The sequence below is a fragment of the Vulpes vulpes genome, chromosome 5 (genome assembly GCF_048418805.1).
Source record: "Vulpes vulpes isolate BD-2025 chromosome 5, VulVul3, whole genome shotgun sequence".
Classification (NCBI taxonomy): domain Eukaryota; kingdom Metazoa; phylum Chordata; class Mammalia; order Carnivora; family Canidae; genus Vulpes; species Vulpes vulpes.
In genome coordinates this window covers 114,971,239-114,998,742 of record NC_132784.1, presented here as the reverse complement: position 1 = coordinate 114,998,742, position 27,504 = coordinate 114,971,239, and the positions used below count along the sequence as shown (strand labels likewise).

Below are 27,504 nucleotides of genomic sequence, written 5' to 3'. Positions count from 1 at the left end.
CCGGGACACGGACTCCCCAGCCTGCTCTGACGCTGCCCTCCGGGAGCCCCTGCGTAGGGCCCTCCTGGGCCTGCTGCCGTCGGTCCCTCCCGAGGGCTGGCCTCCTCCGCCCTCCGTCCTTCCTCCTGGCTCCCGGACTGACCAGCGGCCTGGGAGTGCAGGGCTGGGTCGGGGCGCCCGGGAGGTCAGGGCTGCCCCCCCACCCCGGCACCCTGGTCACGAGTCGCTGTGCCATGTGCGGCCCTAACGATAACCCGCCACCCGGAGCCGGGGGCAGCTGTGAAATACGACTTCCCAAGTGTTAATGAGGCGTCACAGTTGGGTGACACTTTCCATCCTGCCGCGTGGTGGGAGGTGAGGGGGGGACGGGGTGGGGGCGGGGGCAGGCTCCACTGCAGGACGTCCCCGGGGAGCACCGGCTGCTCTCTGCTGCCTCGGTTTCCCTTTCCGAAGCCGTGACGGGAGGCTCGGTGTTGGAGCCCCACCGCTCGGGTGGCCCCTCGTGCCCTGCCCTCCCCCAGGCTGCCCCTACAGGGGCGCTGGTCCTGCCCCGAGGGGCGCCCCACCAGGTCTCGGCGTGCCTGGAGCCACAGGCCTGTACGTCCCTGACCTCAGAGAACGGGCACCTGTCGGCCTGCCCGCTGCAGCCTCTGCGCCTCCGATGACGAACCCCGCTCTTCGGTACCTGCCAGGGCTTCTCAGGCTCCTAGAACATTCCGCCATCGGTGTCACCGAGCCCTTTCCACCTGTTGCTCCCGAGGCTTGGCAGGTCTCTCGGCCTCCCAGCCCACGGGCACGGCCACCGCTTCCAGGAAGCCCGCCGAGAGTGATGGGGGAGAAGACGTGCAAGTGGAGGCGGGTTTACCCCACGCTCTCCACGGCCCCCCCCTGACCCGCTCCCCCCCCCCCCCCGCACCACCCCTGTGCGAGCAGCGCTGCCCCAGGAAAGTACGCGCGACAGTCAGATTTGGTAAAGCTGTGTTCATTTTGGGGAGACGTGGGTTTCTGGTTCCCCGCGGCCGCCCCTGGGCCCCAGTGTCCTCCTCTGAGTACGGGGTGTGGAAGGGTGGCGGGTGGGTTCCTGGGCGAGGGCATGACTGCTGTCCCAGTGGGTGCCGCCCCTCAGGCTGGGGTCTGCGCGGGCTCCGCGACGGGCTGTCATCGCCCAGTGCTGGGTGGCCGCGTGGTGGGAGGGGAAGCGCCCCGATGGCCTGGGCCCAGCCCCGCCTGCCCCTGCGCTGCCCGGTGCTCCCTTGGTGCTTGCTCGGTGCTCCCTTGGTGCTCCCTCGGTGCTTGCTCGCAGCTCTCGGCCGCCCGCCCTCCGCTCCGTCTCCCTTCCTGGGAAGACAATTCCTCGCGAAGTTTTCCCAACGGGCTGCGCGGCGCCGTTCAGCTGACACCGGAGCTGAGGAGTTATTAAAAATCCTTCATTATTATTCCGTCGCTGCCTCCCCGGCCCCCCCAGGCTTGTGAGGCCCGTGGCCACAAAGAAGTGCCCGAGGCGCCTGGCCAGGCCGAGGCAGACCCTCCCCCGCCTCTCCTGTGTCCCCTCCTTCCCCCCCCCTCCCGCCCCCACAGGAGCTGCAGCTGCCCCGAGGCCACGGTCCCGCGGGGGCAAACGGGGGTGCTGGTGTGGGCGTGGGGGTCCTCGGGGTCTGTGTCCAGGCCCGGCTGGGGCGTGGTCTTGGTCCCGGAGACCTGGGAGGGCTGCCCTCTGGGACCCGGTGCTCGTCGCCTGGAGGAGGAGGAACGGCGGGGCTCCAACCCGCTCCTCCGCCCGCAGCCCGTGAGGCAGCAGCAGGACGTAGGGCTCAGCTCCTGGCCCGCCTTGGCCCGCGCCCCGGAGCGGGAGGGAGGCGCAGGGTCCCCGCGGCTCAGCACCCCAGGGCACCCTCCCCACCGCAAGGCCTGCGCGGGCGCCGCACGAAGGCCTCCCTCCCGCGTCGGGCCGGGCACCCATGTGTGTGTGGCTCTGCGCTGGCGCCCACCGGCTCGTCGCCGGCTCGCCGCCCGCTCAGGTGCCTCCTGGGTCGGCCTCGCTCGTCCTGGGGCCTCAGCGTCCGGCCTTTCGTCCTGAGCCCCGGCCGTGTCCAGCCGTGTTCAGCCCTTTGCCTGGGGCAGAGAGCTCTGGGTGGGGGCCCCGGGGGCTCACCTTCAGCCCAGGGCGTGACCCAGGGGTCCCTGAATCGAGTCCTGGTTGGGCTCCCTGCATGGAGGCTGCTTCTTTCTCTGTCTGTGTTTCTGCCTCTCTCTCTGGGTCTCTCATGAATAAATAAATAAAATCTTTATTAAAGAAGCAAGCGAGCTCTGGGCAGCGTCCTCGAGGCGCGTAAGCACCCGCACCTGGCCTGAGAACTCAGGGGCAGACGTTCCCACCAGGACCGGGGCCCCGCGTCCCCAGATGCGCGGTCACCACTCAGCAGGGGGACAGAGTGAGATCAGGGAAGCCGCGCTAGGGACAGCGGCCCCCAGGATTGAGGCGGGCGGCGGCCAGAGCCGGGCCTGAGGCCACGGGCGCTCGGTGGGGGTGCTGGGGCGGGGGTCAGGTTGGCTTTCCGGGCTCGCATGTCCATACCCGCCTGCTGAGCGGCAGGCACGAGGGAACCTGAGCTGCTGGCTGCCTCGGGTGGGTTCTAGCTGGACGGGGTGGCCTGGCTGCCAGGACGAGATTGCGGTTGGAATCAGTGCTGCTGTGGGGGGGCGGGGTGAGGCTCCCCTCCACACCCCCCACACCCCCCACACCCCCCTGTGCCTTACCCACGCTCCTCTGCCACCCGGCGCCCCCAGGACTTTACTGGACTCCGTGTAATGACCGTGGCATCGCCCTCCACAGCCCCCACGCCCCGCCCAGCCCAGTTCTGGAACCTCCCCCCTTGCCCTCCTGTGTCCCCCTGACCGGGCCACTACAGGGCAGCCGAAGCCCCTGCACCCCCCCTTGCACCCCTGCCCACCCGCCCACCTCTGTCCTGTCTCCTGCGTGGGGCACCCTCCTACCTCCTTGGAGGCGTCAGGGCTGCGAGCGACAGGCCCGGGTCACGCCCTCCTGCCCTCCATGGGGCCTGCCCTGCTCCTGCCCCGCTGGCTGCCCTCCGGGAACCTTCCACCCTGTCCCGCCCTCCCGCCTGGACTGGAGCACATTCCCTGCAGTGTGGACACCTGCCGCGTCCAGCCGCCCAGCCCGGAGCTGTGGTGTTGGTAGGGAAAGTCATTCCCAGGGGGACGAGGTGTCTGGGACTGCGTGAGCGGGGGCACACTGGTGGCCTGTGTGTCCCTTGGTCGTTTGGCTCCTGAGCGAAGCAGTGAGCGCCCCCCAGCAGGTCATCCCTCCTGCCATTGCTCTGGGTGGGGAGGTTGGGGCGCCCAGCCAGAGGCAGGGAGGTTGGGGAGCCTGGTGAGGTGCGGAGAGGTCAGGGTGCCCGGTGAGGTCCCAGGAGGTTGAGGAGGTCGGGGTGGCTCGGGAAGGAAGGTCTAGGATGATCTGAGCCAAGGCCAGGGCGCCCGGTGCCACCTGCCATCTCGGAGAACCCGCGCTGAGGCCCGTCCCCCACCCCACCCCCGTCGGGGCCTCTCCCTGGCGCTTGGAGCCCCCCTGCCCCAGCTCCCCGAGCTCCTCCTCCCCCCGCCCCGTCCACCCCGGGGGGCAGGCCGAGCCTCAAGGGCTCTGATATCCGGGGCGGATGCCGGCCCTGTCCCGTCGCGGGGTGGGGGTGGTGGGGGTCACCCAGGGGGACATCGCGGGGCTGAATCCACCGTGAGCGGCGTCCCGGGCGGCCAGATCCCCGTGGGGAGGGGCTGCCGGGTGGGGACTCGTGAGGTTACTGCGGAGACTGCGGGGGTGGAGGGAGGAAGGACAGACAGACGCCGGCTCCCGGGGGCCGAGGGGGAGGGGCCGGAAGGGAGAGGCCCCGGCCTGCACCTGCGTCCTACCCGCGTGGCCCCAGGACACTAGTGGGCAGGACGTGTGGGAAGCCGGGGGGCGGGGCGCAGCCCAGGTGGTGGCGCGGGAGGCCTGCCTGGAGGAGGGGGTTCGGAGGAGGCCCACCCGCGGGAGCCCCTGCGGTGCCGCGCGGCCACCCGAGGCCCCCGCGCCGGTCACGACGGAGCCTGCGCGCCGCCGGCCCCTCGGCCCCAGGTCGGGGCCCCTCGCCCAGGCAGGACGCTCCGGGTTAGGCGGAGCCGCGGGTTGCGCAGGACTGACCGGCGTCGCGCCCCGGGGCCTCCACGCGGCGCTGCGGGGAGCCTTTTGCATGGAGGGTAAGTGGAAACGCCGGGACGTCCTGCCGCCGGGGCGCCTCCGCGTCAACCCTCGTGCGGAGGGGAGCAGGGACACGGGCTCCGAGGTGCGGCGCGCACACAGGGACACACGTGCCCGCCCCCCCGCCCCCCGCGCGCACCAACACACGGACGCGCACGCACACGGACATGCGCACGGACGCGCACGCACACGGGCGCGCATCCGTGCACGGGCTCGTGCACATGGACATGCGTGCGCACATGCACGCGCACGCACGGACACGCCCTCACACAGACGCGCGCCCATGCACGCTCACGGACGCCCACAATACACGCCCACGCCCACACAGACGCGCGCACATGGACGCGCACACCCACACAGGGACACGCGCACGGACGCCCACACATGCACGCACACGTCCACGCACGGACGCGCACATGCATGCAGACGCCCACACACATGCACGCACACATACGCGCACGGACGCCCACAATGCACGCCCACGCCCACACAGACGCGCGCACATGGATGCGCGCACACACACATGCACGCACACATACGCACACGGACGCGTGCACACGGACACGCACACCCACACACGGACGCGCGCACATGCATGCGGACGCCCACACACAGACGCGTGCACACGGACGCGCACACACGCACGCGCGCACCAAACACCCGCCGCCGCCCCGGCTGAGCAGATGGGCGACACGCCGCAGCCCCGAACCTCAGAGCAGCCCGGTTTCCACTTCCGTCTCCTCCACGTCAGGACATGCCCTGTCTGCGTGCAGCCTCTCTCAAGGGCATAGAAGCTTCTGGAAGGTAGAGGAACGCCCAGACGGGGAAAGCGTTTCATTTTTCAAGACACACGACCCGAGTTCCAAGTTCCCCGTGCGCCTCGGTTCCCAGGCCTGCAGCTGCTGGCAGGTGTCTCGGCCCGTGTCGGTGGCGTCTGGGCTCCCGCCGCTCCTTTGGGGCCGTGTCCCCCACCCCTGCTCCGTCGTCCAGCAGGTGCGTGTCCGTGGAGTGTGTCCCGTGCGCCGCAGGGCCGCCAGCGCGCAGCCCCGAGCCCAGCCCGACGTGTGGGCAGCGCCGTGTTTCCACTGATGGAGGGCACGTCCCCAACCCTTCGGCCATCGGCGGCGCTGCCCGGGTGCTGGCTGGCCGCCCAGGCCGTGCAGGGTGGCGGGTCGCCGATGGTGCGACGGGGGACATTGGGATCCACCTGCGGTGACAGCCGAGTCACTGTCCACTCTGTCATTTGGAGGCTCAAACGCTGTGCGTCTATCGGGCACCTGCTGTGCACCCAGCACATCGTGCACCTCACTTTGGAAGGTGCCTAAGAGGCCGCCTGGCGTCCCAGTCTACAGCCTCGTCTTGCAGCCGAGGAGTCACCGTGACACACAGCACATGCGACACACAAAGCCACGGTCTAAGTCTATGCGATCAGACGCTCAGCCTGTCACTGACCCACGGAGGTTCGCCGTCGGTCGCTGGGACAGAAGTTTTCCGACGTGTGTGACTTCCGTCCTGGACCACTGTGTGTGGCCCGGCCTTTCTCTGTCCCTGCACCCTGCACAGAATTTCTGCCTCTCGGCCTTGGTCCCGCAAACTGTTTCCAGCCACCCTGATCGAACGGTTACAGATCGATTATCTGATAGGCCTGCGTCTATCCATGAGGGGAACATGGGAGGCACGTGGGGAGAATCGGAAAGCGCCAGGCCCCCAGGAGGTGGCTGGCAGGCGATCATCATCCGGCCTCATCCAAGCCCCTGCAGACGTGGGGAGCGCTCGCCGCGTGCTGTTGGAACGTTCTTGCACGACAGGGAAGCCTGCTCCCTGGGGAGCTGCGGTCACTGCTGTCGCCCGGCCTGGGGGCTCCTGGCCAGCCCTTCCCGCAGACGCTGCTGGGGAGCAGGGCACCCCGTCCGCACCCTGCGCCGTCCTGGGGGCCTGCCTGGCCTGGCTCTCGGCGTTGGGGGATCTGCGGGGTCATCTGTGCCGAGGCCGCCCCGGCCCCGAGGGAGACAAAGTCCCGTACCCGGATCTGCTGGGCTTTCTCCTTTTTTTTTAATTTTGAGAGGAGGTGGTGTGAAGTGTGAGGGATACAGTGAAGGTCTCAATCCGGGAGGGAACAGGACAGGTGTCCCGAAGAGCCCCTGCTTGGCGAGAGAGAGGCTCGCGGCTCCAGGGTGGGGGAAAGCCCTCCTTCTGCCCGCCTGCCCGCTGCAGAGGGTCTGGGGAGCAGCCTGCCTCACTCCCTGGGCCTCGAGCCTTGTTGGGGGGTCGGGGGACTTTTCTGTGGGGGAGCCCGGGCCTGGCCCCCAGCTGCCCCTGGAGTCACCTCGTTGTCTCCTCTCCCAACCCCCCCCCCCCCCCCCCCCCCCCCCCCCCCCCCCCGCCTTGGCTAATCCTCTCAGAAATCCCTTCCCTTTCTCAAGGATTTCACTCCTTCCCGTTGACCTAGATGCTCAGGGCCTTGCGAGGCGGCCTCCCAGCCCCGGGCCTCGGCCCTGCTGCTCGCTGTCCTCTCCCAGATGCCCCGTCGCTGGCCCCGCTCCTTCCTGGCCTTCTGGTCCACACCTCACCTCCCGCGCTCTCCCTCCCGTCGCGGGGGGCGGAGGTGGGGGGTCCCGTGCAGGACCAGCAGGGCTGGGGGGACCCCAGACGGGGCCTCTAGCTGGGAGGTCAGCTCGGGGGCCACCGGATACCTGCCTCCCCTGCCGACCCTCAGTTTCTTGGAGTAAAGCTGTTGGATGGTGACCAAGGCCCTGTTCCCTCTGACCTTCGGACTCCCTTTCTCATTTCCTTTTCTTCTTTCCGTTTTTCGTCTGGTTCTCTCCTGTTGCTCGCCGCAGCGGCCCCTGGGCTCCTTCGCCCCCTGCCTGCCCCGACTCCCTCTGCTGGGTGTGGCCCTCTTCTCGCCCCAGCCTCTGCTGGCGCCCCCGTGTCTGCGCCCACTCTGCCGGCTGGGGGCTGCTGGGGGACAGCAGGTGCAGGGCCGGGGGGCGTGGGGGGGCAGGGGTCCCCGTTCTGTGCCGCCTTCTGTCCGTCTCCTCGGCCTCTGGCTGTGCGACCGGCCTGGCCTCTGCTGTCCTCCCCGCCCCCTCCCGTCAGCGAAGTCCTTGCCGGCCACCTGCCTCTGCTCCCGCACCGCCCTCCCCTTGTCCACTGAAGCCAGATTGAAATTCAGGTTTTCAGCAGAACCGTCACCTCGTGCGGCCCCCTCCCTGCTCCCGCTGTCATACCTGCTGCGGCCAGCCCCACTTGGGCTCTCATGCCCTTGTCCTTCCCACCAAACATTCTCTGGGTCCCCTGCCAGGGGCACATTTGCATAGAGCTGTCAGCTCGGGTCTGGCCCAGGTGTCGCCGGGCTGGCAGGACAGAGGGGGCCGCAGGGCCACAGGCACGTGGGGGAGGGGGTGTGCGTCCAGCTGCACCTGCCAGTCTCTCAGAGCTCGGGAGCTCAAAATCCTTGCGAGGCGCCCGGGCTGGCAGGTCCCCCGAGGACCGGGGTGGCCGGCCCTCTGCCCTCCGCTTGCCCACTGTGAGTCCAGCAGAGGGGATGTCAGGAGAGTGGACGGGGAACGCCCTGCAGGGGAAGCCGAGGCCGTCCTTCCTTCCATGTGCGGGGTCACCATCTGAGTCTTGTCCCAAACCCAGGGCCCCCCCCGCCGGCCGGGAGGAAGCGCCAGGCTGGCCGCAGGTGCACCAGCTCTTCCCCGCGGTCCAAGAGGGACGGGCACGGGGCCGAGTCCTTGGACGGTCAGCAAGGTCTGGCGGAGGCCCCGGGGGAGCAGGTGATGCCACAGGATCTGAAAGCAGCAGAGCCAGAGGGCCCTGGGGGCCAGCGGCTCACCGTCCTGGCTTGAGGAGGCTGAGGCCCAGAGAAGCGAAGTCCCAGAGCTGGAGGGGCCGGGGCTGCCCACCGCTGCCGTGTGCCCTCCCGGTGCTGGTCCGGGGCCAGGCCCAGCCTCTCTCAGGTTCCTGTCCCTGCTTCTCCGGGGCTGGCCCGATGGCGCAGACCAGGGAACTGCTCTGCGGTCTCTGGGAGGACCAGCCGGCCCCGCGGCCAGCCCTGCGGCCTGTTCAGACGCGGGAAACCAGGCCAGAGTGTGGCCACTTGTAAAATCCCATCTGGTCCCTGGAAAGACTCTCCCTGGGCTGTGCCTTCCCCAGCTTGCATCTGCTTCAGCAGCTTGGCCAGCCCGCTCCGGGGGAGGGAGGGAGGGAGGGAGGGCAGACCGGTTCGGGCGGGGGGGGGGGGGGGGCGAGTCTGGGCGCCCAGGGCCACTTGCTCGCCTCGGGCAACGAGATGGATCCCGCGCAGCAGGGCTGGGGCAGCTGTGGGAGGCTTGTCTGGGGCCACATCTGATCTCGCGTCACCTGACGTCTGCTCAGTCGCGCCCGAGGGCACCTGCGCCAGCCTCCTGACCCCGGCTCTCGGCTTGGCAGAGCCTCGGGGGCCACGGCACGTTGTCTGATTCTGGCCTGGACTCGGGCCGCGCCAGGTCAGCAGAGCCGCGCCACCCCCCCCCCGCACCCCCCTCACCCACGGCAGCTTCCGTCCAACCGGAGCCACGGCGTGTCCCCCTCCCGCGTGGCCCTGCCTGCCCGCTGCCCCACAGCCCCTCCGGCCCTGCCTCCGCCCTCCCCGCCTTCTCTGCTCCTCTGCCCGAAGTGCGAATCCTCCTCTGTCCTCCGCCGTCCCCTCAGCCGGGCCCAGCCGGAGATCGCAGTCCTTTGCTCGGGGAGATGAGCGAGGCCGACAGAGGGGCCTTCCCTGGCTGCTGTGTCGTAGAGCAGGAGGGGCGGAGGGGGGGCAGCTGGGAGGACGGTGGCACCGACATGTGAGGGCGGGGAGGGGGGCAGCGTGGCGGGAGGAGGGGTGGAGTGTGCAGAGATTTAGTTCCATCTGAGAGCTGTCGGGGCAAATCACAGGCTTCCCTTTGAGCCAGCAGCAAGCTGGAGTGCGGAGCGTGGGTTACTGCGAGGCTGATAAATCCGGGGAGACAGGGCCCAGCCCCCACCAGCCCCCTCCCGCAGCCTCGTGTGCCTGGCCCCATCCCCCTGCTTCCCGGCTGGCCTGGCAGGCAGCGCTCTGGGGACAGGATGCCGGGGCGTGCGGGGGGCGGTGTGCCCCGGGGGGTGCCCAGGAACACGTGGGCTGCTGTGTTACAGCCGTGCATGTCCACATGGAGCCTGTGGCGTGTGTCGCAGCATCTGCAGGCATCTCCGCGGCCTGCAGGACGGAGTGAGAGGTCCCTTCTGGTTCCGAATCAGACGTGGACTTCGACCCCTGTGCTCCCTGGGCCCAATGGAAGGGGAGATGACGCAGGGTGGGGGACGGAGGGAGATTGGCCCAGGCCCAAGTCCGCAGAGCCGTGCTGGAGTCCGAGGCATAAAGTGGGGACCAGCCCCGAAGACTGGGTGTCCCCGGGGATGGCACGGGGCCGAGTGCCCCGAGTGCGTGCTCGTCGCTGCCACTCGGTAGTGTCCGTACTTTATGTCCCCAGAGCCTCGTTTCCTGTTTGTATAAAGTGGACGGAACAGCCGCCGGCGCAGCGATCGTGATGGTGGACACGTGTGTGACGCGTCCGCCCCATGCCTGGCGCGTAGCTGGACCTTATGATTGGGAGTCACCATCCCTAGGGGCCACTGCCCGGAGTGAAGGGGTGACAGAGGTAAATCAAAGCGTCCCTGTCCTCCAGGGGCTCCAGAGGTGGGGGACACAGAGGCGCACACGAGGACCTGAGTCCCAGGCGGGCTGGAGAAGTGCCGCGACCCGAGCCAAGCAGTGCAGGGAGTAGTGGGGCGGGAGCTGGGGGGCAGGTGCTGGGGATGGGGCTTCCGCAGCGACCCTGCCCGACCCTGCCCGGCTCCCGTGGGAGGCACAGAGCGCCCCGCCCCCGCACTCCTCCTTTCTCCCCGGGCCACTCCCTGCCACCCTCCAGCTTCTCCTCAGGTCCCCTTCATGTCCCTCGCCCTCCCGGCCTCTGCGCGGGCTCAGCCTGTGTCGCCGGTCCAGGGTGGCCCCCCCCCCAGACCCTCCTGGAGCGGGAGCCATGCCTGGGCCCCGGGTGGGAGGCACGCACCCTGGGGGCTCCGAGGCCTCGGGGCCATGGCTGTGTCCTCGCCAGGCCAGCTGGGCCACTGGCACCGGCTCCTCAAGCCTCTGTGACCCGGAGGGTGTCCCCAGGACCTCCTCCTTCATCTGCCCTCGCGGCGATGCCCCAGCTGGTGACCCTCACGGCTCACCTTCTAGGCTCTTCCTCAGCCATCCCATCGTGGCGTGGGGTCCCCGAGTATGGGCTCCCCTCCTTATCCCAGCTCGGCCCTGCGCTGCCTCCCCCGGGGAGCCTCTCGGGACTGACTATGTGCCCTGCCCCAATCCCAGGGAGACCCCCGACCCAATGGCCTCAACCAGGAGCAGGTTTTACGCGCAGGCCCCGGCGTCTGTGCTGGGGCTCCCAGGCCACCCCGCACCCGCAGGACCCTAACCGCCGCCGTGAGCGTGAGTGGGCACACACGGCCTGCCCTGCCCTGCGAGCTCCCCCCGCCTCTGCCCGCCAGGGCCTCCCCTCCTTCCCGCCGCAGGGGCGGCTGCTGCGTGCTCCCCGCGGACAGAGCCGCTTCCTGGTGCTTTCTGGGGACTCCCCCTGGAGATGGGGGTCCGGGCCCCGCAGGGAAGCCGGGAATGAGGCCCAGCCCTGGCCCTGGGCAGGCTCAGCCAGGGAAGGAGAACCGCGGGCGTGGGGCGCAGCTCCAGGTGCAGTAGAGGGGCACAGGGCGTGAGGGAACCGAGTAACAAGGGGGGCGATGCGGGGAGTGATCACGAGGCTGCGCTCTGGCCGCTCTCCGCCATCTCGGCACCTGCCCAACCTCCGAGGCCCAGCCGTGGGCGCCCGGTGGGCACGGGTCTGCGGAGATGCCCGTGGATGCCGCCCCCGCGGTGGAGACGCTGCCCCGCCTGGCCGTTGGTGCAGCAGGCAAGCTGGACGTCAGATGTCCAGGGAGACTCGGGGCAGAGACGGCCGGCCCTGACCTTGGCACGCGGAGCCCCCCCGCCCTGCAGCTGCGGTCTCCCTGAGACGGAGATGTGGGTGCAGTCTGTTCCCGTTTGGGACGGAAGTGCAGACCGAGGGCACCCGCTGTGCGTGGCCTAGGACCTTGGGACCCTCAATCCAGGAGGGCTTCCGGGAAGAAGGGGATGTGGGGCCGGTTTGGAAAGAAGGGGAGACACGGCGCTGGAGGAGGAGGCAGCAGGGAGGGGGACGCGGCCTGGGGCCCACGTGGGGGGTTTGGTGGGAGGTCTGCGGTGTGGAGAGGTTCCCGGAGGGTTGGGTGCGGGGACTCGTGAGCGCACAGGAAAGAGGCGGGAGGAGCCCCCTGAGCTCTCAGCAGTGATGGGCAGTGACAGGCGGACGAGCTGGGGACCCCGGCCCCCCCTCCTGCGGCGCCTGGGGGAGCCGCCAGCAACCCAGGCCGCGCTCCACTCGGGCTCCGCAATTAAAGGCAATTACTGTGCAGCTCTCGGCTCCGCTCCCGCCGCGGCCGTGGGGCTCCACCGAGGGGAGCAGAACAGTCATATGCGCTGGGCTCCCATGGGGTGGGGTGGGGCGGGGGCACGCGGACACCCCCCTACCCTGGAGTTGGGGCAGGCGCAGAGAAGCAGGCTCGGGGTCCGCGCCCTGGACACTGCGCAGACACCCTCAGGTGGGCCCTTGGGGGGGGGGTTCTTGGGGTGGGTCCCTGGGATGCGTCCTGGGGTGGGCCCTCGGGGTGTGCCCTTGGAGCGCGTCCTCAGAGGGGTCCTTGGGATGTGTTCTAGGGGTGTGTCCTCGGGGTGTCTTTGGGGTGCATCCTCAGGTGGGTCCTAGGGGTGCATCCTCAGGTGGGTCTTCAGGGTGCGTCCTTGGGGCACGTCGTCGGGTGGGTCCTTGGGGTGCGTCCTCGGGGTGGGTCCTCAGGGTGGGTCCTCAAGGTGCATCCTCTGCTGGCCCATGGAGCCGCTCACATGTGTGCCTGGTGGCGGCTCACTCAATACACCCGGTGGGGGCAGGGTACAGAGCCCAGCTGTGCCCCAGGATGGCCAGCGGTGCTGTACCAGGACGCAGCTGGCACCTGCAAAGGGGTGGGGGCGGGGGTGGGAGCGGGGTGGGGGGTGAGACGACCCAGGCCCGGATGGGAGGACCGAGGCTCAGGCTCATGTCCCCACTCTGACCCTGTCCCCCCTGTGCTGGCCTCGGCATCCCCCCATCCCCCTTGCCCTGACCCCAGCGTGTCGCCCCACCCCCGCCCTGGCCTCGGCATCCCCCTGTCCCCCTCATCCCGTCCCCCTCGTCCTGGCTACAACATCCCCCCACCCGTCCCCCTCGTCCTGGCCGCAGCATCCCCCCACCCGTCCCCCTTGCCCAGGCCCCGGCATCCCCCCGTCCCCCTCGCCTCGGCCCCGGTGTCCTGTCTGTACCCCACACGGCGGGACTCGCCTGGGCCCGACCCTTTACATAACAGGGCACCGCAGTCTGCGATGGCCAAGCGCCTCCGCTCCCAGGACATTCCCAGGGGCAAGCAGGGAGGGGGCTCTGGGGTGGGGAGCAGGACCTAGGGGAGGGGCCGGGCGGGCAGGGGGCCTGGGAGGGTGGCCTGTGGTGCAGCCCCCTCCCCCCACGTGTCCTTACCCGGTGCTCGTTTGGCCTTGCCAGGGACCCAGACCCGCTTCAGCCAGGAGCCGGCCGACCAGACGGTGGTGGCGGGCCAGCGGGCCGTGCTCCCCTGCGTGCTGCTCAACTACTCGGGCATCGTGCAATGGACCAAGGACGGGCTGGCGCTGGGCATGGGCCAGGGCCTCAAAGGTGAGTGGGCTCCCGCCGGCCCAGCGTCCACACGCCCCCTCCCTGTGCTCCCGCTGTGTGCCCCAGCCTCCACCCTGCCCCCCACCCCAAGCACTGCCCTTGCTCCTGGCTGCCGCCGGGCACAGAGAGGGCAGCAGGAAGCCTGAGACCCGGAGGGAAACCCAGAGACCTGTAGGTAGAAGAGCTTCAGGCAGACGGATGCCAGGGAGGCGCTCCAGGCAGACGGAGGGGAGGCTGTGGTCCCGGGGGCGGGGAGCACAGCCACCATCCCCCGGAGGACCCTGCTGCCCTCGGGCACCCTCCGGGCAGGGTCCTTGCCCTGCATCCTGTGGGCAGGGGTGCGTAGGATGGGGGTTGCGCGGGACAGCCGCCTCTCCTCTCCGGGCCTCAGCTCACCCCGGTGTCCGAGGAACCCCTGTGAGCGTTGAGCGCACGCCCCACTGGGACCTCCTCCTCTTCCTCGTCCAGGACAGCAGGGTCACGGGCCGGGACAGGAAGTGGGGACGGGAAGTGAGGGGCTCACCTCCCCGCCGTGTCCCCGCAGCGTGGCCGCGGTACCGGGTCGTGGGCTCCGCAGACGCCGGCCAGTACAACCTGGAGATCACGGACGCCGAGCTGTCCGACGACGCGTCCTACGAGTGCCAGGCAACGGAGGCCGCCCTGCGCTCGCGGCGGGCCAAGCTCACCGTGCTGAGTAAGGCCCCAGCCCCCACCGGCCCTGACCCCGCCCCGGCCTCCTCCTGGCCTCGCGCTGCCCCCGGAGCCCCCAGCCGTCCCTAAACCCCCCCAGCGCCACGTCCAGTAGGAGGGAGCGGGGCGGGCGCCTGGGCCCCGGGTGGGTGCGTGAGGTGGCCTTGGCCGGCTGGGCTGGGCTCCACCCGCGGGACACGTGGCTCCCCGGGGCCCGGCCTTGCTGCCCCGGGGTTGCTCCGGGCCCCCCAGTCCAGCCCAGTAACTGACCCGGGGCTGTTTGCCCCCCTCACCAGGTCCCCAGGCCCCTGACCCCCCTCCCCGGCCCTGAGATTCCCCTGGGGGTGAGCCGGGGGCTGAGAGCTGGGGTCCTACTGCCTGAACAGATGTCCCTCCTGGGGGGACCCTGGCCAGTGGCATAGTGGGGGGTGGCCATGACACGCCCCCTGGCACCCGCCTCTACAGGGCTTGTTTCTGCCCACGACGCCCCCTTTGTCCTCCGGCTGCCCCATTCCTTTCTGTCCTGCTCCCTCTCTTCCCTCCGGTCGCCTGGAATCTGTGACCCGGGATGAGCCCCTGGAAGGGTGGGAGGGGGACAGGCTGACGGGTGGGCGGGGGCGGAGAGAGGGCCACAGGACGTGGTCCTGTGTCGGGGTCCGGAGAGCTGGGCCCTGCAGAGGTCACGACCCTGGGGTGTCCCCAGGTGGCCTGGTGACCCCACGTGGGGCCTGTGGTGTAGCCACAGAGGCTGGACGGAGCCCACGCGCAGCCCTCGGGCACCTCGCTCAGCCCCCGCGGGCACCGGCCCTGTGTGTCGCGTCAGTGCTCCCTATTTGACCTCACGGCACCGCCCCTGGGGGAGGGTTCCTGTTACTTTTTAAAATTTTACAAACAGGACAATGGAGGCCGCGGATGCGTGTCCATGTTAACACGCACGTTTGTCACAAATCATAAAAATGTGTTTGCGAACCGGCATCCCCGTGCACGCGTGCCTCTAGCTGGCGGCGGGGCAGGCGCTTTAGCGGCCCCGTTTTCCTTTGCGCAGACTCGGAGAGGCAGATGGCTCAGGACCGGGCCGGGTGGACCCCGCGTGGGGTCTGTGTCCACTCCGGCCTCCCCACGCCGTCTCCGTGCGTGCACCCGCTGGCCTGGGACCAGGTGCTCCCGGGAGGAGGAGCCCGGGCCTCGGCGCACAGTCGGGCTCGTGCGAGCCGCACAGGCAGCCCGGGCACGTGGGACACGGTCGGGCCAGCACCACCCCCACCTCCCCAGAGCCCCCAGGCTGGGCACGGCTGTGCCCGGACCCCAGGGCCTCCCCAGGTCCCCTGACAGGTGCGGAGACGGGCCAGGCTTGAGGCCAGGGCAGCCTGCGTGGAGAGCCGCTCCTGCGGGCCCGAGTGCAGGGTGGCGCAGGTGGGCCCAGGTGGGCGCAGGGGGGCGCAGGTGGGCCCCTTCCAGGGCTCCTACCCGGGAGCCCCGCCCCCGCCGGCCTGCAGGGGCCTCCCGGCTCCCGAAGCGCGTCCCACGGAGCCCCTCCAGGCCCGGCCAACACTGGGCGCACCCGGAGATTATCCCCGAAGCCCTGCCTGTGTGTGTTCCGCCCCTCGCTCATTGGTTGGGTGGGCTGGGATCCCCGGGGACCGGCTGCCGCCCGCCCTGGCAGCCGGGCTTTCAGGGCAAGGAGCGGCCCTACCTCCAAGGAGCCTGTAATCCGATCGCCCGGGCTTCAGGGGCCTGTGGGGATAGGGCAGGGGGGCCTCCTGTTTCTTGGCATCGGAAATCTGAGCCAGCCAGTCCCTCCTGCGGTCAGCCGGGGCCTACTGTGCACCGTCGGTAGGCGCCTGGGGACAGCAGCCCTGGCGGGGCGGGGGCTGCACAGTCACCTTGTGCCCCCAACACAAGGTAGGTGAGGTGCTCAGAACACCCGCCTGGGAACCGCTGACAGGTGGCTGTGGTGGGACGGCCCCTGCAGCAGGTGGGGGGACGGCAGGGGACAACAGAGGTTCAGGTGAGCCAGTGCGGGGAGGCTGGGGAGCCTGGACCATGAGGGGGGTGCTCGGTGGCCTCACAGGTGTCTGGCAGGGCGCTGGCCCGCTCTCACTCCGCTGCAGGAAATCACCCGCCGGTGGGGATGGCTGTGTCGCTGGGTGGGGGGTGGGGGATGCCAGCAGTGCACCAGGCGCCAGCCTGCAGGTGGCTCAGGGCCAGCCCAAGGACAGGGCCCACGGGGTGGGACGCAGGAGGACGCTCCTCCGCTTCCCCGGGTTGAGACCAAGCCCCCTGTGCACCGTGCGGGCTGTGCACGGACAAGGGCGGGGGGCGCAAGGGGTCCGTGCTGGTGGCCTGGCCCGAAGCCCCTGGGAACGAGCGGTACAGTGATTGTGAGTGAGGGGAGCCGGCCCCCGCCAGGGGCTGGCTGCAGAGGCAGGGACGGCACCGGGCGGGGGCTCTGTCGGCCACACCCCAACTTGGCTCTGCTCGCCCCGCAGTCCCCCCCGAGGACACCAGGATCGACGGCGGCCCCGTGCTCCTGCTGCAGGCTGGCACCCCGCACAACCTCACCTGCCGAGCCTTCAACGCCAAGCCGGCCGCCACCATCATCTGGTTCCGGGACGGGACACAGCAGGAGGGCGCCGTGGCCAGCACGGTGAGGCCTGCTGCCTGCCCCCCAGGCCCTCGGCCCCTCCACCCAAGGGGTGTCGGGAGGTGGGCGCTCCTTCCCGCGCACAAGGAGGGACACACGGGCCAGAGCCGGGCAGGATGGACGGACGCGTGCGCTGGGAGGTCCTGAGGGCCGGGGTGGCCGCCAAGGCTTTGCAGAGGGGGCAGGTGCACGTGGAAGAGCCGCGGGGGCCGCCGGACACACGGCGTAGGCCCTGGGGTGGCGGGGCACGGAGGCCGCGGTCAGCCGCCCGGCGCGGACACCTTGCAGCCTTGCACTTGGGACTCTGCGGGGTCCGGGAGGATGGTGCACGGAACCCGCTGCGCTTTTTGCCCAGTTTCTCTGGACGCTGACGAGCAAGGAGCAGAGCAGAGCCGGGCCCGGGGGTGGGGGGGGGGCAGGGGCAGGCGGGCTGCACCCCCGTTGAAGCTCACGGCCCGGCCGTCCTGATGGCAGCCTAGGCGGCCTGTGGCCTGACCCTGTGCCCCCCCCGTGTCCCCAGGAACTGCTGAAGGATGGCAAGAGAGAGACCACCGTCAGCCAGCTGCTCATTAACCCCACAGACCTGGACATCGGGCGCGTGTTCACCTGCCGCAGTGTGAACGAGGCCGTCCCGACCGGCAAGGAGACCTCCATCGAGCTGGACGTGCACCGTGAGCGGGCATCCTGGGCGGGGAGCACCCAGGGGGCCCCGGGACCTGGCCCGCACCGCATGCAGCCCAGCCCGTGACCCAGGCTGTGACCTAGTCTCTCTGAGCCTTAGTTTCCAATTCTGTAAACCTGAAGAGGCTTAAAACCCAGGCCTGCAGGGTCTTCCCTGAGACTCCAAACTAAAAGCAATCTGGGGGCAAAATGTGAGCGCACGTCATCATGGTGGTTTCCTTAACCCACGTGCGGGGGCGAGGTGTTGCTGGGACCCTGCGGGGTCGCGTGGGAAAGGCGCTTCCTCGGAGCTAGAACGCTACAGGGTCCGGTTCCCGGCTCTCCGCCCAGTGGGGATGCCCGGGCCATGTGTTGGGAAGAGAAGGAAAGATCCTCCGTGTTCTGTTTGCAGACCCTCCCACGGTGACCCTGTCCATTGAGCCACAGACGGTGCAGGAGGGCGAGCGTGTCGTCTTCACGTGCCAGGCCACGGCCAACCCCGAGATCCTGGGCTACAGGTGCACGGCGGGTGGGGGGGGCGGGAGCTCCCGGGGCCTGGGCTGGGGCTGGGGGGAGCCGGGGGGGCCCAGCCCTGAGCTCCACGCTGTGTTGCCCTCCCCCCAGGTGGGCCAAGGGCGGATTCGTGATTGAGGACGCCCACGAGAGTCGCTACGAGACCAACGTGGACTATTCCTTCTTCACGGAGCCGGTGTCCTGTGAGGTCCACAACAAAGTGGGCAGCACCAACGTCAGCACCTTGGTGAACGTGCACTGTGAGTGGCCGTGGGGGCCTCGGCAGGCTCCGGGGGGGCCAAGGGCGCCGTGGGGCCGGGGGCCGGGGCAGCAGAGGGGCAGAGGACGGCGCCCACGGGCCCCCGACGATGCTGAGACCCTCGCCCGGGCTCCTCTCTGTGCAGTTGCCCCCCGGATCGTCGTGGACCCCAAGCCCACGACCACGGACATCGGCTCTGACGTGACGCTCACTTGTGTCTGGGTGGGCAATCCCCCCCTCACCCTCACCTGGACCAAAAAGGATTCAAACATGGTAAGACGCTTGCTGCCCGACCTGGGCACCCGGAGCAAGGAGTCGGTCGCAGGTGGGACGGCGGGGTATGGTGGGGACAGGCCACAGCCAGGCGTGTCGAGGGCCCTGGGACGTGGAAGCCGGTGCTCGCCATCGAGACCCGCTTCTCCTGGCAGCGCAGCTGGACGGTTCCGTGGCGGCGGGGGGCGGCGGAGGGGCTTCCGCGGACGGGGTGAATGAGTCCACTCCGGAGGGCGGGAAGCACGGACTGCACGGGCCAGAGCCGTGGGGAGAGGGATTTCGGGGGGAAGCCGCCTACCCTGTTTGGCAGGGAAAGCCCTAAGAAGGGGCGTCAGGGAGGCCGCGTCCTCAGGGGAATCACCGAGCCACCGGCCGCTGTGCCCCCATCAGCCCAGGCCCCTGAGATGGCGGGCGTCGGCGGCTCCGTTGGGGTCGGGGGATGCGCCCTTTGCCCTTCCGGGAATTCACTTGTGGCCCTTCCTGCTTTCTCTCCACTGCGTCCAATGCGGGGCCCCCCTCGCACCCAGGGGCCCAGGCCTCCTGGCTCCCCACCCGAGGCTGCTCTCTCTGCCCAGGTCCTGAGTAACAGCAACCAGCTGCTGTTGAAGTCTGTGACCCAGGCCGATGCCGGCACCTACACCTGCCGCGCCATCGTGCCTCGGATCGGCGTGGCCGAGAGGGAGGTGCCCCTCTACGTGAACGGTGAGCGGCCTGCGGGGTGGCCCGCCCCCCGCCCCCTGCCCCCTGCCCCCCGCCCCCCGCCCCGGCACCGGCACACCCGGCCCTGACCGGGTCCTCTTGCTCGCAGGGCCGCCCATCATCTCCAGCGAGGCGGTGCAGTACGCTGTCAGGGGCGACGGCGGCAAGGTGGAGTGCTTCATCGGGAGCACTCCGCCCCCCGACCGCATCGTGAGTTCCCCCCGCCCCGATCGTGACCCTGAGCCGCTATGAGCACTCCCCAGCCCCGTTGGGTCCTCAGCAGCCGGGGCAGGCTCCCTGGCAGAGGGTGTGCGGGCGTTTGCAGCAACAGGTGCAGGAGGCCGGCACCGGCCACCTGCCCCTCCTGCCTCCCCCCGCCCCCTCATCCCCACACCACGCGCCATTAAGTCCTCCCGTGACCATTAGCCGTCGAGGCCCTCATCACAGTTAACGGCCGTTCGGCTAACTCCGCGGCTGCCCGGGGACACTTCATTACCACGGCCGCGCGGCGCACGGCTCCCCGGGGCCTTCTCCGTGGAGTTAGGAAGATCCATCCTGGAAGGGAGCCAGCTCTTGGCCACCGCCCCTCACCCCTCGGCTGCACTGGAGGGGCCCTGGGGGAGGGGCCGCCGCTGCGTGGGGTGGGGGAGCCTGGATGGCCCCCACCTGGGTTGGCCGAGGGGGAGGCTGGGACTGCGCCACGGTCAGTGAGCCTCTCAGACCACAGACCCGGAGCCTGGGCCTGTCATGCTGTAGGCGAGGACGGGGGGCCACACGGGGGCCGGACATCGGGGCTGCCAGACGTCGGTGCATTGGCCTGGCCGTATCTGCCTTCACGGGATTGCTATGAACACGGGGCTTCCCGGACCCCTCTGGAGGCTCATATTTCAGAATTAGGGCCCAGGTATCTGCATGCTGGAGTGTCCCCAGGTGTGTCTGAGCGCTTCCGACTCCCCGGCATGCCGGGAGCCAGTTTCTCTTACGCTGGAGACCCCGTGCCGTGGTTGGAGGCAGCAGCTGTGACGAGTTTGCTGCAAGGCTGGACGCATGTAGGGCACGCAGGACACGCAGGACATGCAGGACGAGGGTGCCCTGAGGGTGCCCTTCCTTATTACCCCCTGCCCTCCCCCCCCCCCCCCAGGCCTGGGCATGGAAGGAGAACTTCCTGGAGGTGGGGACCCTGGAGCGCTACACGGTGGAGCGGACCAACTCGGGCAGCGGGGTGCTGTCCACCCTCACCATCAACAATGTCATGGAGGCCGACTTTCAGACCCACTACAATTGCACGGCCTGGAACAGCTTTGGGCCGGGCACGGCCATCATCCAGCTGGAAGAGCGAGGTGACCGTGGCTGGGGTGTGGGCAGCTGGGGTCCTGCTCCCTGGCCTCTCCCCCGGCAGGCCTCGTGGGGAGCAGCTCTCTGGGGCCTGCATGGGGCCCAGCTGGGGAAACCCGCTCCCGAGCGGTGGGGCCACGGGGTGGGGAAGGACGGCAGGCCCACGGGCAGGCGTGGGGCAGGGCCCCGACCCCGATGCCAATGGAGCGCGTGGGGCCTGGCCTGCGGGTCCTCGCGAGCCGCTGTCCTCACCCCAGCCCTCCCTTCCTCTGCAGAAGTGCTGCCCGTGGGCGTCATCGCGGGGGCCACCATCGGCGCAGGCGTCCTGCTCACCTTCTTCTTCATCGCCCTGGTGTTCTTCCTCTACCGCCGCCGCAAAGGCAGTGAGTACGGCCCCCGCCCACCCCGCGCCCCCAGCGGGCAGGCCCAGGCGCCCCGGGGTGAGCCACAGAGGTTGGCGGAGTGTCCAGGCTGCCCCTCCCTGTCCAGGCCGCAAGGACGTGACCCTGCGGAAGCTGGACATCAAGGTGGAAACCGTGAACCGCGAGCCGCTCACGATGCATTCCGACCGGGAGGATGACACTGCCAGCGTGTCCACTGCCACTCGGGTCATGAAGGCCATCTACTCGGTGAGGGCCCCTGCCTCCTGGCCCACTCCCCTCTTCCCGCTCTTGGGACCCCCGCCCGCCGGCTCTACTGACCTTCTCCCCCATGTCCCTTCCTGGGCCGGCCTTGGTCCCATGTACACACGTACGTGTGCTCACACGTGCTCCACATGTACACGCAGCTGCACAGACGCTCGTGCACACATGCATGTGCACACACATCCTCCCCTGGCTGGTCTCCCAGTAGCAGAGGACCTGCAGGCCGTGCCCTCCGTAGGCTGCACTTGGCCCTGTCCTTCCCATGCAGTCAGAGTTGGAAACGCCCGGAAGTTTTCTGGTCCAGCTGCCCGGCAGCTCAGACAGGGGCTGTCCCAGGGAGGGGCAGCGACACGCCCGGAGTCACACTGTGCGGTCAGCCACAAAGCTGGCACCAGCTCCGGTCTCTGCCCCCACGGGCCCCAGAGCCTCTGCTGCACTCGCACCCAGCACCCGGTCTGCCCGTGACCCCAGACTCCACCTCACCCCCCCACCCCCCCACCCCCCCGCCCCACAGCCAGGGGCCCCAGGGCGCGGGGCTGGGCGGCACAGGGCGAGTCCCCAGCCCTGACGTCCACCCCTGCGGCTCCGCAGTCCTTCAAGGATGACGTGGACCTGAAGCAGGACCTGCGCTGCGACGCCATGGACACGCGGGAGGAGTACGAGATGAAGGTGCGGGGGCGGAGGGGGGGAGGGGGCGCGGGCTCCCTGGAGGTGAAGGTGCGCACAGTGGGGGGGGATTTGGGGAGGGGGCGCAGGCTCCCCAGAGGTGAGGTGCGCGCATTGGGAGGGCCTGGGGGGGGCCTGGGGAGGTGAGGTTCGTGCATTGGGGGGCTGGGGAGGGGGCGCGGGCTCCCCAGGGAGGTGAGGTGCGCGCATGGGGGGGGGCCTGCGGAGGTGAGGTTCGCGCATTGTGGGGGCTGGGGAGGGGGCGCGGGCTCCGGGGACGTGAAGGTGCGTGCAGTGGGGGTCTGGGGAGGGGTCGTGGCTCTCCAGGGAGGTGAAGGTGCGCGCATTGGGGGCGCCTGGGGAGGGGGCGCGGGCTCCGGGGACGGGAAGGTGTGCACGGTGGGGGGCGCCTGGGGCGGGGCGCGGGCTCCAGGGGGCAGGTGCTCGGCTCCCGCGCCTCCACCGCGCCCGCCTCGCCCGCAGGACCCCACCAACGGCTACTACAACGTGCGCGCCCACGAGGACCGGCCTGCGTCCCGGGCCGTGCTCTACGCCGACTACCGCGCCCCGGGCCCCGCGCGCTTCGACGGGCGCCCCGCCTCCCGCCTGTCGCACTCGAGCGGCTACGCGCAGCTCAGCTCCTACAGCCGCGCCCCCGCGTCGGACTTCGGGCCGGAGCCCCCCGCCGCCGGGCCCCCCAACCCCGCGGGCGCCGACGGGGCGGGCGCGCTGTCCTACGAGAACTACGACAAGTTCGGCCCGCACCCGTTCCCCGCGGCGGCCGGCTTCCCGGGCTACCGGCTGGGCTACCCGCAGGCGCCGGCCGGGCTGGAGCGGACCCCGTTCGAGGCCTACGACCCCATCGGCAAGTACGCGACGGCCACGCGCTTCTCCTACACGTCGCAGCACTCGGACTTCGGGCAGCGCTTCCAGCAGCGCATGCAGACGCACGTGTAGGCGCGCGCCCGGCCGGCAGCCCTGGCCTTCGGGGAGCGGGTCTCCCGGAAACACCCCGTCCCGAGGATGGTGCTCCGCAAGCCCCGGCCTCCCGGGCCTGCCCTTCCCTCTTCTTCGGGAGGACGTGTCTCCTCCGACCTGTGCCCTCGCCCTGCGCCGGCGCGGCCCCGGGGAGCCAGGTGCTGGGGCGCGCGGGGCCCCGAGTGCGCGGGGGGCGCGCGCACAGGTGGGTGGAAAGGCGGTGGCCCGGCCAGGCCCTCTCAGTCCCCTCCCGGGCTGCAGCAGGGACCTCGGGTCAGCGGGTGCGGGTTAGCGGGTGCGCCCCAGCTCGCCTCCAGCCCTCTCCAGCTGCCACCCGCGCGCCCGTGGGGAGACCTGCGCCTCGGCCTGCAGAGGATCCAGATTTCTCCAGTAGCTGCTTTTTTCCCGTCCACGTAGAACCAGCCGGTTAGATGGGGGGCGGCCGGGGGGTGGGGCACCGGGTGCTGACAGCCAGCTCCCCCCGGGACCCCTCTGCCCGAACCCCTTCCCGCCCCGACGCCCGCATCCCGGCTTCAACTCTGGGGCCTGTGCCGGCGGGTGGCGTCGGGGTGGGATTCCACAGGCTAGGTTTCAAAGACAACAACAACAACAAAAAACAATGAAAACCTCATTAGGGGAGGCAAAATAAAAGCTGTAGGGAGTCCCCCCTGCCCCCTGCACAGAGCCCCAATGGGAGGGAAAGGGGGCACCCGTTCTCCGCCAGATTCCCAGCACCGTCCATTTACTCTGAATTTCCAAGCACTTTGAATCCATTTTTAAACATTCAGGTGGTAAGACCTGTCCGGAGGCTGTGACAGGCTTGGGGAGGGGCCCGGCCCTCAGACCCGCCATCCCGCCGCCGCCGCTGGGCAGGGAGGCTGCCACTCGGGGGCACGGGCCGCAGTGTCCGGAGACAGCTTTGGGTTTGTTGTTGAGTGTCTTTTTTTTTTTTTTTTTAATTTTTGTTTCTTGGACCAATCAGATTCTCCTTTCACTTCCAGTGCCTTGAGTGTCCAGCTTCGGTCGAGGGCCCGGTGTGGGGGGCCACAGGGGACGGGTATCGACAGCCCCAGACGCGCCGTCAGGTGTCGGTGGGAAAGGGGCCTGGAGGGGAGGGGAGGGCCGCCCCGGGCAGGTGGCGCGGGAGGGCACTGCAGGCAGTCACGCCCATGCTGTCCCCACACGCACATTCCACGCGGCCATTCCCAGCCACCACCTCTGACCAAAGAGAACTGTGCCCCCACCCGGGCTCCCTGGCACCCGCGTGCCCTCTCTCATGGTCACCACTCATTAGTCCTGTTTGCTTTAATAACTTACATGCTCATCAGCCACGGGCCATCGCCACCCTTGCGGATGGGTCTGCGGGGTGACATTCCTCACCCGCCCTGGGAGGGACGGACCGGCTAATGCCCAGCCTGTGGGCTGCCCCTGTGCACCCCCCCCCCCCCGCAGCCACAGGGGCTCCAGCTGTGCCCGCCCCTCCCCCGGGAGCTGGCCCTCCCTCAGCGTCCCCCTGGGCGAACCCGGGATAGGCCTGGGAAGGGTGCAGGTTCCCGTGCGGGTGGATTCCTGCCTGGCCTGATGGTCGTCGCAGAAACAAGCTGCGCGCAGCCCGGCCCGCTCACCTCTGAACACCACGATGGCTTTTTTAAACACGAGCGTCCCAGACACTGTTCATTTGGACTTGGGGTTTGGCCACGTTGTGACTCCTCCCTTTCTGTGTCAGCGCTGGGCCCACTTGGCCGAAACAATGACATGGAGGCGCCCGGGGTCGCTAGCCGCTGGCCACCTCAGCTGACGGCTCGGGGACCGTGGGTTTCCAGACGCCTGTGAGCGGAGCCCCTTCCCCGCTCTGGGCACGGCTCGGGGGACCCCAGCGCCCCAGGCCCTCCCCGCCCCCTGGTCTGATGGAGGGCTGCCATCCTGGTCGTGCTGTTCGTTTGGGGAGGTGGAGGCCCAGCGCCAGGGTGGGGATTGGGGGGCAGTACACCAGCAGGGCGGGGGCGCAGGAGGGGCTCCTCTGGGAGGGCGCTTTGGCTGTGGGCGTCTGGTTGGACGTGTGGGGAACACGCGCCTGCAGGGTGTCCTGGGGGCCGCATGCCAGGCCTCGGTGAGGTGGGCCTGGGGTGACCTCTGGCCCCCGCCTGACTCCTGTGTGTGGCCAGGCCAGGGCATGGGCTGTGTCCCCCCGTGTCCGGCTCCGGGCAGCCTGGACCGAGGGGAAGGGCCGCAGCCTCCCTCGCTGGGCGCGGAGAAGCCAGAGTCCCCCAGCACACGGGGAGGTGAGCGCGCTGCCCCCTCTGTGCAGCTGGGAGACCCAGGAGGGCGGAGCGTTGTGACACAGACTCCGAATGTCCCAGAGGCAGGTGTGACTTGGGGAGCCACGGGGGCTGCCCTGGTGGGGGCCCAGCCCCAGGGTGGTGGTGAGCTCAGGCAGGAGCCCGCAGGGCCGGGGCGCCCTGCCTGGGGAGGGAAGGTCAGCTTGACCCGCCTGAGGGCCCCCCCTGCACCCCTCTTGCCCCACACATTGAGGGGCGCATCCGGGACAGAGCCCCCGTGCCCTCTGCTCTGTGTGGCCCTGTGCTCCTCAGGATGGAGCCAGGTGGGCTGTGGGGACCCCTGCCCCTGCATGTCCAGGCCCGGCCCTGGCTCCCCACAGCTGCCCTGTCCGTGCTGCGTTCCTCCACGGGCCCTTCCCGTTAGGAAGTCACGGCGCATGGGGCCGGCGGGGAGCCGGGGACGCTCCCGCAAGCACCAGGTGACAGTGCTGGGACAGGCGTGTTTCTGTGAAGAAGCTACAAAGCTCGACTTAGCTCCCCCCTCCCTGGTTCCCCCCACGGCACCTGCTTGCCTGGCTTCCCTGTGCCGCCTTGGGCTCCCTCCGCTAGGTGCACAGCCAGGTGCGCGGGACCAGGTGCTTGGCCAGGTGCGCGGCCAGGTGCGCGGGACCAGGTGCGTGGGACCAGGTGTGCGGCCAGGTGCATGGGGCCAGATGCGCGGCCAGGTGCGCGTGGGGGCAGGGCGGGGTCAGGCCCACCGAGCATCACTGTGAGGGGGCTCCAGGCCCCGTCCCTGGAGAAACCATTGCTGCGCAGCAGTCACAGGCCATATGGGCGGCTCTGGTACAAGCCTGCCCTGAAAAATAATAACGGTAATAATAATAATAATGTTAGTAGCTCCGTTTGCGTAGAACTGTCACATTCCCGCCAGCCTCCTGCCCCTGCCCCTGGCCTCCCGCCCGCCGCGACCGCTGGCCTTCGTCGGGGCGGTGGGCCTGCGGCCTTCTACCTGTGTCTGGGGGTCAGGTGCTGCCCCCGCCCCTGGGAACACCCCCACCGGGGACGGAGCAGCCGAGCGGCCGTGCAGTCCCCCTGGGCGCCGCCTGGTAGCGGCCAGACCCGGGGTGGGGGCACCCTGTTCGCCGGGAGGGGGGCCGCGCTCTCTGCCCCGACCAGCCTGGGGTCACGGCCTCCACTCCTGGCTCTGGCTGCGTTTTGTCCTCCCGAACCCCAATAATAAACGGATCCATGATGACGATTAAGAGAAGAGAGAAAAGAATATTATTTTTGTTAGGACAGACCATCGTAGGTTTTTAGCAACGTGTGTCTGTGTGCCCTCACGCCTTTTCCTACTCTGTTTTCATTTTCCTTTTTTTTAAATATTATGTACTATATTTTTAGTCTCAAACACACTATATATTATATATATTTAATTTTTTTATATATATAAATATAAATGTTTTAAAAAGTACCATGTTTTGTGTCCTTTAAGGCATGGGCAGCTCTGGTTACTTAAAGGCTGGGGTGATGGGGTCACACTTGGGGGGATTTGGTCCTTGGGGTTGCGCTTGCAGGGACAGTCTGCTCGCGTCCCCTCCAGGTGCTGACTTGGGGTGCGGTGCCGCAGGGCCCTGAGGCCGGGGGGTGGAGGGGTGCGGGGCGCCAACAGTGGGAGGCTCCAGCCGCCACAACCCCACGCCCGAAAAGCCGTTGCCTCTTCCACTCCTGGGGCAGGAAAGGGGGCGACGGGGCCTGGAGTCCGGATCCCAAAGGAGCCAGGAGGCAGGGGAGCGAGACCGTTTCCAGTTATTAAGGTGCAGATGTCCCGAGCGGGGGACGGAGCGGGTGTCGTGGACGGCACGGCCATTCCGCCGACAAATCCGAAATCCCAGGGTGCGGTGGCCTCCGAAAGGATTTCGCTCTGACCGTTGCACAAGCGTGTTTGAGGCGCACCAGGAGAAAAGGCTGTGTTCAGATGATGCTTTCGAAAGCCATAAATCTCCAGAGACACGCGAGGCCTTGTGGTCTGCATCACGCGTGGGACAGCCAAGCAAAGTAGCACTGGCCCGCAGCGGCCACTCCGCGTGCCGGGGACACGGACGCACAGACGGAGGTGGCACAGCTGAGCCGCACGCACAGGTGAGGCAACCCTTTCCAAGCAGGTTGGAGGTGACGTGCGGAGGCCCTGCTGAGGCAGGGCTGGCGCCGCGGGAGCCGTGGGGAGAGGCAGCGGGTGGGAATGAGAGGCCGGGGGCCACGGGGGGGAAGCGGGCTGCTGCACTTGGGGTCCAGAGGCGAGCGGAACGGCCTGAGGAAGGAAAGACGAGGAGAAACAGGCGCTCATCGTGGAGGCCCGTTGGGCAGGTGCCGTCCAGGCGGGATACCCGGTGCCCCGCCACCCCCAGCCTGCAGACGGGCAGGGACCACCAAGCTGCGCAGCTGTAAAGGCCACTCCCCCGGAGGCCCTCCCCTCCCCCGGGCCTGATGTACCTGCGACTCTCCTCGGAGGTTCGGGCCCGTGACCCTGTGTGGTGGCCTCGGCCCCGGCACATGTGTGGAAGACAGATGGACGGGAGGGGACAGTGGGCAGCCCCAGGGGGAAAAGGACAGTGGGCAGCTGCAGGGGGGACAGGATGGTGGGCAGCCTGGAGGGGACGGGACGGTCAGCCCCATGGATGCAGGGCACCCAGGTCCTCCCCCCGAGGGCCCTGCACTGACCCACGTGCGTTGGCCGTGGAAGGACATTGCGGGTCCCACCGACCCAGCGCCCAG

General features: G+C 69.3%; 1 protein-coding gene across 3 annotated transcripts in view; it reads left to right on the top strand.

Moving 5' to 3' along the window:
- The window catches only part of KIRREL1 (kirre like nephrin family adhesion molecule 1), a 64,463-nt gene extending 38,260 nt beyond the window's left edge, over positions 1-26,203 (top strand). For 2 of the 3 annotated variants that reach the window (XM_072759763.1, XM_072759764.1), the window contains exons 2-15: positions 12,943-13,092; positions 13,637-13,786; positions 16,272-16,429; positions 16,947-17,097; positions 17,499-17,604; positions 17,711-17,859; positions 18,004-18,131; positions 18,659-18,833; positions 18,940-19,040; positions 19,972-20,170; positions 20,441-20,548; positions 20,655-20,794; positions 21,401-21,478; positions 21,959-26,203. In XM_072759763.1, the coding sequence (XP_072615864.1) occupies positions 12,943-13,092; positions 13,637-13,786; positions 16,272-16,429; positions 16,947-17,097; positions 17,499-17,604; positions 17,711-17,859; positions 18,004-18,131; positions 18,659-18,833; positions 18,940-19,040; positions 19,972-20,170; positions 20,441-20,548; positions 20,655-20,794; positions 21,401-21,478; positions 21,959-22,432 (2,267 nt within the window). In that variant the 3' untranslated portion in view covers positions 22,433-26,203. The remainder of the gene's footprint in view (positions 1-12,942; positions 13,093-13,636; positions 13,787-16,271; positions 16,430-16,946; positions 17,098-17,498; positions 17,605-17,710; positions 17,860-18,003; positions 18,132-18,658; positions 18,834-18,939; positions 19,041-19,971; positions 20,171-20,440; positions 20,549-20,654; positions 20,795-21,400; positions 21,479-21,958) is intronic. The other variant, XM_072759765.1, reaches the window with a different exon arrangement.
- The last annotated feature ends 1,301 nt before the right edge of the window (positions 26,204-27,504 follow it).